At 38.7% G+C, this 18,869-nt stretch overlaps 1 protein-coding gene across 1 annotated transcript in view; it reads left to right on the top strand.

The window, feature by feature from the left end:
• LOC131228665 (agamous-like MADS-box protein MADS2) overlaps positions 1-18,033 on the top strand; it is a 55,371-nt gene extending 37,338 nt beyond the window's left edge. The window contains exons 2-8 of the mRNA XM_058224482.1: positions 12,199-12,277; positions 14,778-14,839; positions 14,955-15,054; positions 16,160-16,201; positions 16,605-16,646; positions 17,124-17,263; positions 17,697-18,033. Of these exons, the coding sequence (XP_058080465.1) occupies positions 12,200-12,277; positions 14,778-14,839; positions 14,955-15,054; positions 16,160-16,201; positions 16,605-16,646; positions 17,124-17,263; positions 17,697-17,787 (555 nt within the window). The 5' untranslated portion in view covers position 12,199 and the 3' untranslated portion in view covers positions 17,788-18,033. The remainder of the gene's footprint in view (positions 1-12,198; positions 12,278-14,777; positions 14,840-14,954; positions 15,055-16,159; positions 16,202-16,604; positions 16,647-17,123; positions 17,264-17,696) is intronic.
• The last annotated feature ends 836 nt before the right edge of the window (positions 18,034-18,869 follow it).

The following is an 18,869-nucleotide window of genomic DNA, read 5'->3' as shown; positions in this document are numbered from 1 at the left end:
CTTGCCAGAAAGCTAACTCAATAAATTTTCAAACAAGACTAATTTCACATTGTTACGATGTTGTTTGATCTTGCAAAAGTGTGCCATAAATTTCTAAACGGGATTTGGGTGGATATTTAGATTGTAAAGTTTTCTGGTCTGATGGCACCTTTAGGCCGAAAATTAATCCCAACACATGGGATCATGGGACACCTCATGAAAATTTCTATTTTATAGATTTTTCGATTTAATGGCAACCCTAGCTGGCCCAGAATTAAAGCAATCCAAACCATTGGATCTGTCTTAAGTTATGCAGGCCCAATTTAAGGGGAAAGCCCAATCCATCAACTAGGCCCAAGCCTTGGTATTCAGCCCATTATTTCTAATCCAAGTGCATTCATGATGCATGACTTTGGGACTATGCTGCATGCATATAGAAAAGGGAAGAGTTTGAAATTGAAGTATTTCTTGGGAATATCTTTGAGATTATTTTGGAAGTTGTTTCTTTGTTTTGAAAATATATAGTAACACATGGGAAACACATGGTTGTTATTAATGTACTTATGAGGGGTAATTGCAACTATATAAAAGGACCTATTTTATAATGAAAAGTAATCCAATCTTCGAGCTTTAAAAAAACATATTGTTTCCTGTAAATTTCTAGCAAAAGAAAGAGTAGAGTGATCCCTCTTTGGTTGTGAGTGATTCCAACCCATCCTAGTTAATTGATTACTGGTCCCAAAATGTCCTAAAATCAGCCTTATTTCCATTTGGTTTTTGTTTTCTAATTATTTTTTCTTGAAATTATATTCGTCAAGCTTTATTTTGGCTTTTGAATTACATTAAACGGAGTTGTATTCAAGAAGATACACATTTTTTAAATTAGTGTATTAAAATTGTCCATTGTTGTCCATTGCGTCCACATTGGGCTACATCAAGTGGTATCAAAGCAATTTTGATTCTTGTATCAAACTTGATTTCTTATGGCAAGAGGAAGAGAAAATCAAGATATCCACTATCGTGAAGAAATTAAAGAATTAAGGCATGCCAATAATAATTTACAACGCATGATGGATGGAGTTTTGTGACAACTTACCACACGAATCTCTACAAGTATTCCGATTTATGATGAGGATGTCCATGAAGTGTTTAGTAAAATTATTGAACTAAATGTAGGTAATGAAATGAAGATCACATAGAATGTTTGATGAAATGATCGGACCAAATCTATGTGAAGTGAATGAAGACCACGTTAAATTTGATGATGACAAGCCAATTTATGATGAAGATGCCCATGAATTACTTGATGAAATGACTAGATCAAATGAAGGCAAAATTGTTGTTATTTGCAAAGTTTTGGCCACTCCTTAGGCACATGAGGACGATTGGTTACGGGTTAGTATCTTTTGTATACGGTGAACATGTGATAGGAAGGTATGCAATGTCATAATAAATAGTGGGAATGTTGAAAATTGTCTCCAAAGAAATGGTGGACAAGCTTCAATAGAAAATCAAGAAACACCCAAAACTTTATATGCTATCATGGTTCAAAAGGGAAATAAGACCATGGCAATATGATAATAAAAGGCCTACATCCTAAACATCCTAAAATCAACTTTATTTGCATTTAAGTTTTCTTTTTCTTTCTTTTTTTATTTTTTTCTTTTGAAACTAGATTTATCTAGCTTCATTTTGGCTTTTGAATCATGTTTTGAAACTAGATTTATCTAGCTTCATTTTGGCTTTTGAATCACCTCAATCGGAATTATATTCAAGAAGATGCACATTTTTTAATTTGATGCATTTAAGTTGTTCATTATTGTCCATTGCAACCACATCGAGCTACATCACTAAGTAGTCAATTTAGTGTACACCAGGGTTGAAGATTATCTTCTAAACAAGCCTTCATAGATCCATGTCTCAATTAGTGTGCCATTGACAATCAAGTTGATTCAGTGATGCAGAACATGAAATTCAGATATGATGTTCAAGATTTCAAGCTTAGATCATACTAATTCAGAAACAATAACGTAAAAATTCCACATCCTACACAAAAGTCCAAACATTCAATTAAGGGGAATCTATGCGGGTCCAGGCCTACACATGATAGGGCTGGATCAATAAAATTTATGAACCAAACGATGTTCAAAGATAAGAAATAATCATCCACACATGCATAGTAATCAGCCCCTAATCTAAGAGATTCACCAATTTCAAAATCAGAGAATCCTAGGGTGAGAATAGGGATAGAATTTGGGGATTTAGGACCATTTAGGGTTAGGGTTAATGAAAAACAAATATGAGAGTAAATGAGAGGGAACCCTGAACTAGAAGACAACTGTCACGTGCGGACCACGAGTGGGACCTAACACGTGCGCTGGTAATCGGCCGCACGTGTGTGGGGCCATGTACCCAAAAATCATCTCCTTGGGGTTGGTCGGCCAGGCTTGGGCTTCAAAACTCCTCAAATTTCACGTCTATCCAAGCTACGGCCTAGGCGTGGTGCTCCGTCGAAGTTTCAGTCCTCCTGCAGGGCTAGATTTTACAAATCTGTTGAAGAGAAGAAATTTGATGCAATAAGGGATGGATTTGTAGTGCAGATGACTATGGGAGATGAGAATGGTGGATGGTATAAGACGGGTGATAGAGATGGTGATGGATGGAGGTGAATCGGGATAGACGTGGCTTCGCACCACGGTAGTTAACCCTTCGAAGAAGGGAGGGCTTCGCACCCAATTAGGCTTTACAACTCAGAGAGAAAGAAAACGCAGAATTTTTATTAATCTTCAGTGAATCAAAAGAACTAAAAGGGGTGCTTATTCATAGGAAAACCCTATACCCAAAATTCGCGCCATGTGCGCAACGTATTACTTGGCGATGAAATAAACTAAAATAAAAACCAAACAAAGAAATCTAAAGCGTTCATGATGTTCTAAATAATATAAATAAGAAAAATCTAAAGTATGAACTTAATCCGACTAGTGGGATATGATCATGAGATCTAATGGTAGGCTTTTCTTGATTGTCAGGCCCACTCTTTTGAATCAAAACTTCGTCTCCTAACTAGGAGGCCCTCCCTGGATGTCGTCATCGATTCAGATCGAGGGTAGGGTCATCCTTCTTCTGGCGTACATGCATTGGGGGCGGCGAGCGTGCGCGTGTGCGCCTGATGTCCCCATCCTTCGGTTATTGCTTGCATCGGGGGGCAAGGACACTAAAGTATAAAAAGGTGTTTTATTAAGTTTCGTTAACAAGATGCAAAGATTCATTTTTATGGTGTTTTTGTTTTGAAGCTCTAAAGTAGTTTTAATTTTAATGTTGATTGTCATCAACATCAAACCTTAATTGGGGTTGACATTGTGAATGTTGTTTTTCTAAATAAAACCAAAATCATTATGATTGCTTGGCAAAAATTCAATTGACAACTAGTACATTAGCATTAACTTTTCTCCACCCAATCTTCATCTTAGCATTGTCTTCTAAGTAGATTTCTAATCAATTTTTGTTTTTTTAAAGAAAGTTTTTTGTGGTAACAAAAATTATTAAAATATAAAATTGAGGATAGCATCAGCCAAGAACAAAGGTCCATAAATCTTATAATGTGAAAACTAAATTGGATATCTCAAGAAGTCATCAATCCCTTAAAACAAAATAATCACCTCCCACCCAAAAGAAAGAAAAAACCTCAATTTTTCTTTTCAACTTCTTGTTGGGAAGCTAAAGTGACCATTTCTCCTTGAGCTTTTCTGAAGACATGTTCTAGTCGCACAATTTTGTTGCTAAATGTCCTATGTAAAAGTTTGCTTTACCAATGTGATGTATGCAGCATCTAGGCCAAGTCAATCTCCACTATTGCTTTTTCATTCTACGTGTGATCAAACGGTTCCATGGAATCATAAGTAGACCATCATTTATTTTTATTTTTATTTTTACCTTGGAGGACTGTGATCATGATCGTGTGAAGAGTCAGTCGTCGTCATGGGCCTCCGAACAAGTTTCATTTGGTTAACAAACTCCTAAGTCATGTTTGTTTGTTTTAGAGAGGTTTTCTCTTATGTTTTAGTTATTTAGAAAGAGTTATAGTTTTAATTACAATTTCTATCACTTTTATTAAGCTCACTTTGGGATGACTAGATAATATTGAAATTATGTGAAATTGGTTATGTCTTATTAAGTTAGTGTTCCAACAGGCCTAGGTTCGTGCAATTCTGACATTATATGGTTATGATCTATTTTCTAGTAATGTGTGTGATTATGCCAACATTAACGGGTATTTTTAAGTTTACTATTTGGTTGAAATAGATGGTTAGAATTAAACGTTAGGATGTGGAATGAAGCTAGACTAATTAGGATTAGTAGCATAAATGCTAAAGTATGCATTGTAATTTGATAGTTGATTGATATCATGAAATTTCATTTCTCCTCTATGTGAAAGAGGAGAGAGGGGGCTTTATATCCCTTGGATCTTTCTATCTGTGGTTTTTCCATAGCCGAGTCACTCTTAAGGTTAATATGCCAACCTAATCAATGCGATTTGTTATTGAGTTGATCGCCAAAACATTATATGAATTGGCGATCACCATTGTCACTCTTTGGTTTCATTATAGACGAGTGTGTATGTTGTTTTGAACAATGTGAACGATCTTCATCAGAATGATATAACATACCAAGAAAGAAATTTATCCGTGCATTTTTTTTTTCCTAATCCCTTTACAACTCTTTAACCATTGCAAGTAAATATAAATGGAAGTAGGTAAATCCAAAGCTTTATGCATGAATTTTCCTAACCTCAGTGTAAATTCCAACAATCAGCACAAGTACATCAAACCATATAGATACTAAGTTGTCTTTAGCTAACAGTCTTTTTAATATAAGTAGGACATATCACAAATATACACGCCATTTTGTGGGTAGGGAATACAGCCTTGTGCTTTATCCTTAACTCAATACATGCTTCTCTCATATTCCTCTACACTCACAACTTCTTTGTGAGGGAAGCTTTGATAATCATAAAGTTCATGTGTAATAAAGACTCTTTGAATCAGCAAATGGATCTCATCATCATCATCTTGATCATCTAAGCCTTATCCCAATTAATTGGGTCGGATACATGAATCATGTCCCGTCCTTTATTTATTTATTATGTGATCAAAGCTCAACTAGAAGTACTTTTTTTTTTTTTTTTGGAAAAATCGTGTCATATATTTCATTCTGGACAAAAATCCACTCGGGTCTTCTGAGTAAAAAAGGACCTACGGAAGACCTATCATAAGAAAGTTGGGACATCCGGGCCCAAAGGAAAAAAACCCAAAAAAACCCCCAAAAACAAGACTTAGGCCTTCCTCTCCCTGATCGCTCCTAGGCTTACCTTGTCTAAGAATAGGAGACCTCTTGCCCGCTGAGGCAGATCAGCCCTGTTGGAGCTACAAAAACGAGACTGGGACTTCCCTCATGGGCTAGTGCATCAGCCGTCGCGTTACCCTCCTTGAATATGTGCTTGAACTCCACCCTAGCTAGGAGCGGAGCCTGTCCGTTAAAGCTGTCCAACCTTTCCATCTCCAACCAATGTTAGCGCCCTCGTTAAAAGCCTTAATCACCAACTCAGAATCTGATTCCACCACTACTTTGAAACACCCTTTCTCAACACACAGAAGAAGCCCATCATGAACTGCCTGAACCTCGACGCCAATGTTCGACATCACTCCATAACTGTAAGAGAAATCGAAAATGAAATTGCCCTTGTCGTTTCTACAGACTCCGCCTCCCCTTGCCAAACTCGAGTTCCCCCTAGAGGACCCATCAACATTTACTTTTACCCAATCGGCAGGGGGTTTCTGCCATGAGACCAACTGACGAGTTGGCTTTGGGCTAGGAGAACTGCCACTGAACGGACTGCCAAGACTTGGAGGAGATGACACATACCTCCTATTTATAACATCGCCTCTGATGCTGGCCAGCCACTAGGAGACTCACACAATGACGGACTGGGTCGCGGGAGCTTTACCGTCAAAGACTGCTTCATTCCTGGATTTCCATAGTTCCCAAAAGATATACGCTGGCGCCAACAGCTGGCTGGCCGAAAGCCCTCTTCTAACCAAACATGCCCTCCTCCATTGCATAATTCGAGCTTCCACCGCCACAGCCTGCATAATAGAAATCCCGAACTGCATGCCAAAGTATCCCCCAAACGGATGTAGCTAACTGACCATCCAAAAAAAGGTGAGAGATGGACTCACCGGTTGGGCCTTGCTCGGATCCGTCCTTACAACAAACACACTTCGAGGCCAGGGGGACTCCCCTGGATTGTATAGCCATCTCAATTGGTACTGCACTGTGAAGAAGCTTCTAAAGAAAAAGAGAAAATTTCGACGGAAGTTTCCCGTGCCACACCCACCGCGCCCAGCCCTTCCTGGGAGCTAGTGGCCTGCTAGCGTCCCATGCTGATTGCACGGAGAAGCTGCTTGTAGGGGTGAACGACCACAAAGGAGTGTTCGGGCCAACTAATAAACAAAAACCACATTGAAAGATATGGTCAACCTTTGCTTCAAGAAACAGCTGGAAACTCATGATCTTCTTCCAGAAAGGCGAGCCTCACCCTGCATTGATTCCGACGACTGACGAGCCCTGAATGGAGCCATACTTTGCTGCCATAAACAATGCCCAAAGGTTGGACTCCTTATGGAACTGAAACACCCAGACCATTTTAATTTGGAAAGCTTGCATCACTTCAAGTAGTTTCCTGATTCCTAACCCTCCCCTTTACATTGATATATGCTTCAGCTTACGTTTTCCGTCTACCCACCCCCAAAAGAAGGAAGCGAAACTTCTCTCTAGATCAATCAGGACCTGCTTTGGAAGGCTAGAAGTTGCCATTGTATGAATGGGAATACTTCTCAACACATGCTTGATGAGGACTGTTCTCCCTGCTTGCGACAGAAACCTGATTTTCCAACCCTGACACACCCTCTCACTTTGTCCCCCAGGGGCTGAAAGGCACTAGCTTTCAGCCTACCTACGGCCAGAGGCACCCCAAGGTAATGAAAGGATCCTGTGGACCTGCCGATACCGAGCAAATTGGAGATGGCATGAATCTTGGAAGCTGGGGTCTTGTCGGAAAAAAAAATGAGCTTTTACCGCGGTTAATACTTTGCCCCAAAGCCTTTTGATACTCCTCCAACAATGACGCGATCCTGTGCAGCGAGGCCATACCTCCATTAAGAAAGAGTAAGGTATCATCCGCATAGAGGAAGTGTGAAACTTGCGGGCAGCCCCTCTTGAGAGTAAATGGAGCACAACGACCAATCGACACCATATGATTTAGGCTTCAGCTCAGAACATCCGCCCCAAGAATGAAAAAGGCTTGGCGAAAGCGGATCCCCTTCTCTCAGCCCACATGAGGACTTGAAAAAGCCTACAGACTCCCCATTAATCAGCATAAAAAACCAGCTACTTGCCCAGCAGTTTTCAACAATATTGACCCATCTAGAACAAAACCCGAAGCGCGTCAAAACTTGCTTTAGAAAGGCCCAATCCACCTTATCATACGCCTTTACCATATCCAACTTGAGCACCACGTTCCCACCTTTGGCCTTCCTATTAACCTCCCTGAACAACTCCTGCGAAAGAGCAATGTTCTCCAATATAGCACGGCCTTTGATAAATGCCCCTTGCTCTGGGGAGATCAGGGAAGGGAGAAATTGGTTGAGTCTTACCGCTATGATCTTGGAGAAGATCTTATAGAGGCAATTACATAGACTGATAGGCCGGTAGTCGGACCATTTCCTAGGCGCGGCCCCTTTGGGGATCAAACATATCAACGAAGAGTTTATTTATTGAGGTAACTTTCCTCCTTGAAAGAAATAAGATACCGCCTTGTGAATATCCTGTCGTATAATGTCCCAACGTGCCGAGTAAAACATTCTTGAAAAACCGTTTGGGCCAGGCGCACTTTCTAACGGGATAGACTGAATAGCTAACTTTACCTCTTAGATGGAAGGGAGCACCATGAGAAGGTCATTCATTTTCTGTGTCACTAAGGGAGGCACCAACTCCAACAATTCCAAGTTTGAAGGGCTGGTTCTGCCTTTAAACAGCTCCTCAAAATGCTGGATAGCTTCCCTCTTGCTGCTCTGTCCTTCCACTCTATCAACAGTCAGATCATCAGTTAGATCATAATAGATCATCAAGTCTTTTCTTACTACCTCTATGATATCCTTTTGGGCGTTCCCCTGCTCTTTTAGAGCCTTCAACTTGTACCAACTTATTGTTTGTAATTGGCATAGTTATTGCTATCGGTAGCACATGACCATATCAACAAAGCACATTTTACCTCATTTTATTACTTATTGGTGCTAGTCTTAAGTTCCCTCGAGTTCATTCATTTCTAATTCTATTATTCCTCTCTTCCACCCATCCATCTCAGCATCCTCATTTAAGCTACACTCATCCTGTGAATATGTTCCTTAACTACCCAACATTCTATCCCATGAAACATGGTTGCTCAATAACTATCCTATAAAATTTCCCTTTTAGTTTGAGTGGTACACGACAATCACATAAAACTCTAGAGTCACATCTCCATTTCTTCAACGCAGAGCAAATGGAACAATGAAAAAAGAAACAAAGAAAGAATGAAAATCACTCAGAGAAAATGAGTCCCATGGCACACAACCAAGCCAATATTAAAACCAAATGACTTGTAAGGCATGTTTGGAAACCATGTTCTGGATGCAAAAAAATAAAATAAAAATTGTAATGAATATTTCCATCTTTATTTTGAAAACTAAGATTCCAAAATTAGGGCGAATGGTCTTCACCGTAGGTTTGCTCCCTATAGGTGAGGGTTCGATTCCCCTCTTTGACTTATACCCAATACACATGGTTGTGGGTGATTGCATGTATCCGCAGGGATTAGTCTCACTTCAAAAGGAGGTGGGGACACCCTGTGTCTTCAAAAACAAAAAAAAAAACTAAGATTCCAACATTAGGGTCACTTTTGGATATAGGCGGAAATTTTAGTGTTTTTTTTTTTTAAAATTATTACAAAAAAAAAGTCACCTCATATCTTCTATAGCCAGGGTGGATAGGTGTAATGATTATTCGTGGAATCTTGAGTTTTCATGGTATCCAAACAGCCTTGTTTTCTTGTAAGGAAAAACAATTTCCTTTTCCCTTGAATTTCTGCTATCCAAACAAGCTAGTATTGAGCATTGCCAAACTTATTGCGTTTCTGATATTTCGTTTTTCCAATAAACCGTTGCTCTCCCATCCAAATTGACAATAAAGTATGTTCATCCATTGTTTGTTTTATAAAAATGTCAATATTAATATTCTAGAAGGCCACCTTTTTAGAACCCAACTTGGCTTTAGGCTGAATAGGAGATTTTTCTTTTCCTTTTGCATGGCCTCAACCATTGTCTCACTGGCTCTGGATAAAGATGAATGGTAATTCTGATAAATGGTTAAGTGCTTATTCTTAGGGTTTCAGTTGATATTGTGAGAAGGATATAATCCTAGTCTCCCAAATGGGAAATAAGTTGATATTGTGAGAAGGATATAATCCTAGTCTCCCAAATGGGAAATAAGGGTTAAGCTATAACTTACATGAATCTTGAGCTACAACCATAAAATGATATTGGAAAATGGTCCAATTGCTTTTTGATGTATTTTGGAATGTGTAAGGAATAGAAACATTTCGGAGATTCGTGGTTTTTGGGCCAGTTGTGTATTGTATGTGATCACAGTATTTGAATCTAGTGCTACAAACACCATCGTAGTAACTTGCAAAAAAGTTTAAATCCTTCTACCTATGAGGATTTATCATATCTAATACTTATGCTTCATGTAATGAATATTGAATATTAATAATGTGTATTAATGTAGAGAAGGTTTCAAGTTCGAACAGTTGGACCATTATGTATTATCCACCCAATAAATAACTTCCAGCTTATTGTGCTCGTGCAACCTCCAACACTCCTAATAGGCTGGTCCTATCATGTGTATTGTCTTGTATAAAAATCAGCCTCATCCACTCATCAGTTAGGCCACACCATAGAAAAGAATGTTTACCAACAAAATAAAAGTATGGTTCACTTGGTGAGTGGATGTGGTTGCTTCGCTATGTAAACCCATTGTCCAACATGTTGGGTGGGTTGGATATTGCACACGCATGGAAGGTTGGAGTTCTTGCTAGGTTGACCATAAATCATGTTTCAACCTGTTGGACTTAAGAAATTCTCATTAATATATAAGCTTCACTCTATATTTTTTTAATTTAGTTTTAATTATTTTAATTTTAGTTTTTGACATAGCACTCTTGTTTTTTGCTATACGATAAATACCTACTCTTTTTCATATGCAGTCATAAAACACCCTATTCTTAATTTTCGTCAAAGATGACTGTTAAAGGGAGTCATTTACTATTAAATTTAATTGTTGATCACACAAAGTAATACTTTTGCCTTTTGACTTTGTAGAGATAAGAAAAACTCTCATTTGTCCCTATACAAACATGAAAGGTCATACACAACATTTTGATGGTTTTGATTCACCATTTAGATGATTTGGATTAAATACCATTGATGACAGGCGTGGTTTGAACCATGTGGTTGTGTTGAGGGCCACATAACCAAGCAATTTGGATCTCACCCAAAATGAAAACTTCTCTCATCTCTAGCAAGTCAAGGGCATAAGTGTTATTTTATATAGTCAATGGTCAAATGTGATGGTCAATAGTCCAATTCCGCAGTCAACTCTAACCGAAGTTAAGCACATAGGGTTTTTTTATGTATAACCAAAGTAGAGGATGGTATATGTCAGAAAATCTTTTATTTGTTTGTATTAGAGAGCTTGAATGCTCTTGAACCATCCATTATTAAGAATAACTCTAATAACAAAAGGTTTGGTGTCGCAAGGGAGCACTAGACATTGATATACAAAGTAAAATAAAATAAACCTCTCGAACTCTCCCCTCAATGTGGAGCATTGACATCATATATGCCCAACTTTCATATAATACGGTGAAGGTGAAAGTTTGAACAACTTTAGTGAGAATTTCATTTAACTAATTCTTGGGGTAAACATGAAGCATAGAGAACAAGCCAGAAGATGTACCTCCCTAGTAGTTTGCAATGAGCGAAAGTCTATGATTTCTTAGAATTTTATAATTGTACTGCCGTCAGTAATGTCCCTATACTCCTAGTATTTAATGCAGGGGTACTTTCACACTGGGCTTGAGTGGGGTCGCCTGTGGGATGCAGGGGCACACTCGGGGTGGGCGGGGCCCACGGGAGAGGTCTCGTGTTCGAGACTCCTCACTGGGGATGATTAATGCGCATTTCACACCGGGCTCGAGTGGGTAGCCTGTGGGATGCAGGGAGACTCTGGGTGGGCGGCCCGTGTGAGGCGGTACCTATGTGATTTCGGGCCCACCAAGGAGGTTCGGCCGAGGTCCTAACCCATGACATGTGGGGCCTGGGCTATGAGATAAAGGGATTAATTCGTCATGCTCTAACAGTTCGAGCTTTTAGAGCAAGTGGTTAATTGTCCTGCATCAAATTGGTATCAGAGCGAGAGGTCTCATGTTCGAGACTCCTGATCATCGAGGGTGATTAATGTAGGGACATTTTCACACCGGGCTCAAGTAGGGTCGCCTGTGGGATGCAGGGGCACACTCGGGGTGAGCGGGGCTCACGGGGGAGGTCTCATATTCGAGACTCTTCACCAGGGGTGATTAATGCACATTTCACAACGGGCTTGAGTGGGGTAGCCTATGGGATGCGAGGACATACTCGGGGTGGGCGGCCCGTGTGAGGTGGTACGCATGTGATTTGGGGCCCACCAGGGGGTTCGGCCGAAGTCCTAACCATGAGATATGGGGTCTGGGCTATGAAATAAAGAGATTAATTCGCTATGTTCTAGCACTTCGAGCTTTTAGAGCAAGTGGTGAATTAATCCCTTTATCTCATAGCCCACGCCCCACATCTCCTGCATCAGTATTGTTGTTTTTATATTATTTATGTTAAAGATGATTCGGCAAGTGCTTTATTGCTTTATGGTCTCATCATGTAATTGGTGGCACTTGAACAGAAGTTGCATGGCAAAAGTTATTATGCATACATGCATTTTTTGTAATTGCAAAGGAAAATATTCATACTTCCTGCATAATATATGAATTTGGAAACCCTCTAATTCTCTCTCTCTTTTATGCCTTTACTGTAGCATGCTCCAGACGCTCGAGAGGTATCAAAAATGTAGTTATAGCACATTGGAAGTTAACGCTCCAACAAATGAGACACAGGTAGCCAAATCTATTTTATTAGTACATTTGTATGTGTAGATAGGCATTTATACCAAGTAGGTTAACGCAAATAGTATTTTCTTATTTTTCATTTTTATATTTTTCTATTATACATCCTTCTACCACTATATTTTGGTCACACTCCTTAACCATCCATTTAGTTGAATCCTATTGTCTTGTGAGTTATATATGACTTTTGCTATTTATGTTGGCTTGAAGTAATTTGCTAAACTGATATGTATTTGCCATGTAAAAAACATACAAGAGGAAAGAGAAGAGAATGGATAATTAAAACTAAAGGATTCCATATGCGTACATGAACTTGTATATAATTTTGGTAAGTGATGTTGATTTTAACAGAATGCATGTAAACCCCAAAATTTAGTGTTCGAGTACATCCACAATCTCCGAATTCCAAGGTGTTAATAATGCATATAGAAATGTAATTTAATGATTAAATTAATTGGCATAAACTCCCTTATTGAAATTTAAATGAAACAATGTATAATAGTTGAAATTTAAAGGATAAAATACAATTACACTAGTGTTCGTACCATCATTAATATACAACCAAAAACTTCAATTACTGGGGATCTCAAAATTAATATATAAAAATAATTCCATAGTGTGATATTTCTGTATATGCCTCCAATGATAACTTTGAAGTAGAGTCCTGCCAAGTTATTCTTAGTCATCGATCACAATAGCCTTGGTAACACCTCTGCATATATGAGATCTAGTTGTTGTTTTAAAACACCATCTCAGGTGGGAGTGATAGCCATGTTCCACATCAATTAATTGTACCAATCTGTGGTAGCCAAACCTAAAGTAGGCGGTCCACAATTCTAGCAGTTTTTTTTAGAAACTAATCTCAAATAAAGCAAGTCCATAATATCCTATCGTTTTCATATGCATGAATTAATCATATTCCATCAAATTTCTCACTTAGGCATTTAACCAAACACTTAGCATGCCAAATGAATAATTTCTTATTTCTACAAAAGCAAGCCCAGATGAAATATCAAATTCATACAATCCAAGAAACGTATTATCAATTCATCACACATAGTATAAGAATCACAACCATATAATAATTCTAACATTTAAATACATATAATTTTAATCAACACCCAAAACTCATTAACTGAAACAATCAAGAGTTGATAAAAGCTAACTTAAAATAATAGTCCTCACCTTAGGATATGACTCCACGTACTAACCACGTCTGGTATCTAAAATTCAAAGAAAACCTTAAAACCCTACATAAATTTTAAACGAAATTCAATTAAAACATTCGAACTCTCCTACCACAAATAGAAGATTTTGATTTTCTAAATCAAGTATACGTCATAGACTTACCTTCAATTACTACTAGGCGTCGATCAAACGAAAGAAACGATGGTGGAATCAATGAATTCCATTAAAGCCTAAAGAAAACCTAAAAATCTGATTTTCTAACCCTAAAAATCAAATGTGTTTCATATATATAGGTTCATTTGGAAAACTGTGGTGAGTCACACAACTCACATTCCCGTGTTCTAATCTAAGTTGCGTGATTTTGGGTACGGTCTCGGACATTTGATCCATGGGAAACTACACACCTTTTTCTTCTATGTATAAATAAAAAATCTTGCTTCAATCTCGCATACCATATGTGAATCATGAAGGTGAGCACAAGTCGAACAGTAATTTTGAATGGAAATAATCAAAAGGTTTTAAAAGCTAATATGGAAGACTTATTGTTTTGCAATGACTTATATGCACCTGTTGAAGGTGGTGAGGTTAAACTGAAAGATGTGACCAATAATAACTGGAAGAAATTTTACTGGAATGACGTTAGATTTATTCAGCAATGGTTGGATGATAATGTCTTTCATCATGTGTCTACAGAAACTTTAGCAAACTCGTTGTGAAAGAAGTTAGAAGGGTCAATTGTTGCAATTCCTTCCACAACGAGTGTGACAAAGTTTTTGTAAACACATAATGAAGCTGTCATCCAACCATTGTTGAATAAATCTAACGGCTTTCCGATCTAGTTTTTTCCACTCATCATCTTGTTATATCTTTCGGTTTTACCTCATCACCTTTCACATGTGCATACAAGTCCTTGCAATACAATAAGTCTTCCATCTAGACTTTTCAAATCATTCAATTATTTCCATTCAAAATAATCATTTGACTTGTGCGCGTCTCTATAATTCACACAAGGTTTGTGGTTTTCCAACAAATCAAACTTGACATGACTTTACAATATTTATATACTCATTATATTATAAATTTTGTCAGAAAGCTCCAGAAAGTTTGTCCTTGCCTCAAACGAGCTTCCACTTGAATCTAGTTTTCTTCGAGTTTTTAAACTATGGTTTGGATCACTAAAAAGTGGGACTCACATTTAGAGAATTTCAATCTGAATGAAATGGCCCGTATTCAGATACAGCTCAGAACTGTATATTTCCTTTCCAGAGAACTGATGGTTTTCTAGTGTCTAATTCTCAAACAGAGCAGCTATCAGGAATATCTGAAGTTGAAAGCGAGGGTCGAGATTCTGCAACGTACTCAAAGGTAGCAATGCCTGAATTTTTTTTCTAATTTTCGAACAAATCCTGCTTCGGCATTTGGGGTTTCAGATAAATAGAAAAGAATTCATTGATGTCATTGCCAATCATGAAAAATGTAGGAACCTTCTCGGCGAAGACTTGGGCCCATTGAGCACCAAGGAGCTCGAGCAACTCGAGAATCAACTCGAGATGTCATTGAAGCAAATCAGATCAACAAAGGTAATCAAATCCCGCCATCCATTCTTTTTACCTGCGCTCTCTGGTTAGCTCTTTCAATGCAGATAGGATCGGTGGAAATCGCTAGTTTTATTGAAATGAGTAAGAAGACTGGAGCAGAAGCAGAGATTACCAGCACATGTGACATGGTGGCATGTCTATGCACATGTGACAAGGTGGCATGTCTATGAAATTCAAGGCATTCATAAGGTGGGTCCCGACATGAACATTGTCCTGGTCCAAAATTCACACGGCGTCATCGGTCACACATGTATAAGAGAAATCAACGACTAGAAAAGAAGTGACCAACTCCCAATATTCCATGCGCGTGTTTGGGCCACCTGATGAGCTAATCAGCCGAAGTCTTTGGACCGCGACTGACTTCGGACCGCAACAAGTTCACGGCAGGTCTCCACTGATCAATGGCTCAGTGATCTCATGTGTGTGCTATGAATCTCCTCTTCAAGCCTCCGACTGAATCTCACTACTCTTGGAATGAAACAGACCTGATATTCTCTGAAACACCTCAAGAAATCTTATCTTTAATGAAATCTTATGTGCCCCATTCATGCCTTTGAGGCAAAATAAAAAGAAGGCTTGGAATCCATCTTCCATTTCCAATAAATAAACCAGAGAAATTAGCAAAGTCGACAAACCGATTTCCAACTGATGAAAGGAAATAAGTCAATCATTTGAATTTCTTCTTTTTTCACATTTCTACATGAACCCATGGAAAATGGTACTGCAAACCAAACACATTGATTTCCCAATGGAACACAGTTTTCCGTTTCTGGTTAATTCCACATCCACAGATACAAAATTCATGTTCAGAAATTGCACATGCGAAAGCTTTCTTGAAGATGTATTATAGATGGTCTTCCCACTAATCCAATTATCACAAGGTAGTGTTTGGTTCCACCAAATATCATGACATTTTATGATTAATCAGTCCAACTCATTGCAAATTTTCATTATATTTCATGAAGTCTGGTGCAACCAAACACACCCTAAGGTAAGTCCAAAAGAGCAAATTTATTTAAGAACACCTTAAATCCTAATATCTTATGTGATCATGTTTCTGAGTTTACTTTCTCTGAGTGTTTTGCAGACCCTGTTCATGCTGGATCAGCTTTCTGATCTCAAAAGAAAGGTAATGCAAATTTAGTAGAAATTTGTCTTTGATTTCAAGGGTTTCTATGCCATGATTGAACGGTATCGATGGTGTGTTTGGTTGGGCCAGCATTTCATACAGTTGCAGTCCCTTTCAGTGATCCATCGAACAAATCCCAACCTTTTTTACTTTTGAAAGTGAACCATTTTGCTATACAATATTTCCAACCATTATGCAGGTGCTAGGATTGTCCAAAGGAGATGTTTTCTGCAAGGTGGGGCCCACCAGATTGTTTTCATCGATCATTGAATCTTGGCCTCGTATGTAGGCTATTATGCTGGACCAAACTAAAACACTATCGATCTGGGCAGCCATCGCTTTGTTTCTTTTTTTCCATATCTTCATGGTTTATGGTTATGATACATGCCAATCACTGGAGTAGGAACAAATGCTGGTGGAAGCCAACAAGGCCTTAAAAAGGAAGGTACAAAAAGCTATCCATGCTTCTTAATGTTCTTGCCCTTGCATTGCATTAGCGCCCATCACCAATGGGCTGTCGTCCTGTCTACCCAAACCACCCAACTTTCTAATTCAACCTGAAATTTAGGCCCATCCCACTCCATGTCGCAGGAATAATGGGATTAAGGGCCTCAAGATGGTTATTGTGTCTTTGGGTCTAAAATCGATCAGGCCCACTAGGAAAATGGAAGGATGGATGATGCTCGTGCAGAACCTGCCATTTATGGATCTCACCAATAAGGCTGTCAATGGACCTGGCCCGAGGTTGGCTTCAGCTCTGATTTTGAACTTTTTGGGCGTTTTGTCAAGCCCAACCCGGCCCAAGCCATTGATAGCCGATGTGTCTGGATATCGGGCCCAAGAAGGTAAATGGGATGGGCTTAGGTTTACTTGGGGATTTGGTATGAGATTATCAATAACATTGGCCTGAATGTTTAATCAGTTGGAGGAAAGTGGTAGAGAAAATCTTCTTCAGCTGTCGTGGGACACAGGTGCACAAAACATGTCTTCTTATAATCGCCAACCTTCTCATTCTGAGGGATTCTTCCAGCCTTTGGATTGCCAACCAACACTTCAGATGGGGTAAGGTTTTATTTTCTTTTTCTTTTAAAGGACATATTTGATTAGTAGTATATCCAGATTGGGGAGGATTTTGGGGCATGGTCCATCCATCATGGGATCCATCTGAACTATGACCTGGATGACAGAACCATGGATTTCATGCTCTCTCATCACAGGACCAGGCTTTTTCTGGGGCATGGCCTGAAGATTACAATGATGAGACAATCCTAGCCATCTCTGATGGAAGGTAACAAATGTGCGGTTGAAAAGAAAATTGGTCAATGGCCCAGGTTTCCTTGAGTACAGGATTCCGGAGTAAAGTTGGGACCGTGTTTGGATGACCAAAAAATTGACTTGATGGGCCACATCAGGGATGGTGGGATGCCTGAAGGGCTGTGATCATCTAACCTTGGCGTCCTTAAATTTCCTTATGTTCTCTGTCTGTTGGTTGCAGATACCATCCCGTGTATGAAGATCAGATGACCGTTGCAACAAACCACGGACAAAACAACGTCCATGGTTTCATGCCTGCATGGATGACCTGATATTTAACATGATCTTTAAAAAGAAGAAAAATCCTACCATGTGGATGATGGCTTTTTCTCTACATATATTATTTGGGTTTTTGCACCTTTTATTTATTAATGAAAAAGAAAAAAGAAAAGAAAAAAAATAAGAGTAATGTGTATGAGAGTATTTATATCTTTTATATTGTTGTCAAAGACATGAATAATGACAGAGATTTGGTGATCAGCTTATTGTCTGAAAGAAAATCGTTACTGTATTTTTCATACCCAACCTTGCCTTTGTTTGTCACCTCAATTACATGGAGAATTTTTAGTGCACAGACTGTACGGTGGGGCCCATAATATGAGATCGGTTTGGAGGTACAATCTATCGATCAGTGATACATCACATCATTTTTTTAATATTTTTCATTTCTCTTATTCTTTTTCGTTTTCGTTTTTTCTCTTCTGAGGCATCTTTTCATGCCCTGGGGGAGTGGGGGCAAGGGGGACTACGGTTCCCTTAATCAAAATGCTGAATTCCTGTGCCCCGGTTACTGATGGGAAATGCATTAAGCGAGCCATTCAATAGGTAATGTTTACACCTGCCTGTCTGATGCAGGCCGAATTTTAGGAGAAAGTCCAACCCATAAAACCTAGGCCCAAGCCGGGGTATTTAGTCTATTATTTTTAGCCCAAGTGCATTCATAATGCATGACTTTGAGACCATTGTGCGTAGGAAAATGAAGAATTTGAAATTGAAGTGTCTTGAAAATGTCTTTGTCATTATTTTGTAAGTTGTTTCTTTGTTTTGGAAATGTATAGTAATACACTGGAAACATATGGTTGTTATTAATGTATTTATGATGGGTAATTGTAATTGGTCTATAAAAGGATCTATTCAGTAATGAAAAAGCTAAGTTTTAAAAAAAACATTACGTTTCTTACAAATTTCTAGCGGAAGAGAGTAGAATGATTTCTCTTTAGTTGTGAGAGAGTCCAACTTAAATCGGTTGAGTGATTCCCAATCTATCGGCAACTTGTTTAGTCCATTGGTAACTTGCAGAAATTTTCAGTTGTAACGGGTCTGTTGCTTATAACTTTTTACCACTTTTAGTTAG

Source organism: Magnolia sinica, chromosome 16 (genome assembly GCF_029962835.1).
Source record: "Magnolia sinica isolate HGM2019 chromosome 16, MsV1, whole genome shotgun sequence".
NCBI classification, from domain to species: Eukaryota; Viridiplantae; Streptophyta; class Magnoliopsida; order Magnoliales; family Magnoliaceae; genus Magnolia; species Magnolia sinica.
This window is presented reverse-complemented; position numbering and strand designations above follow the sequence as displayed.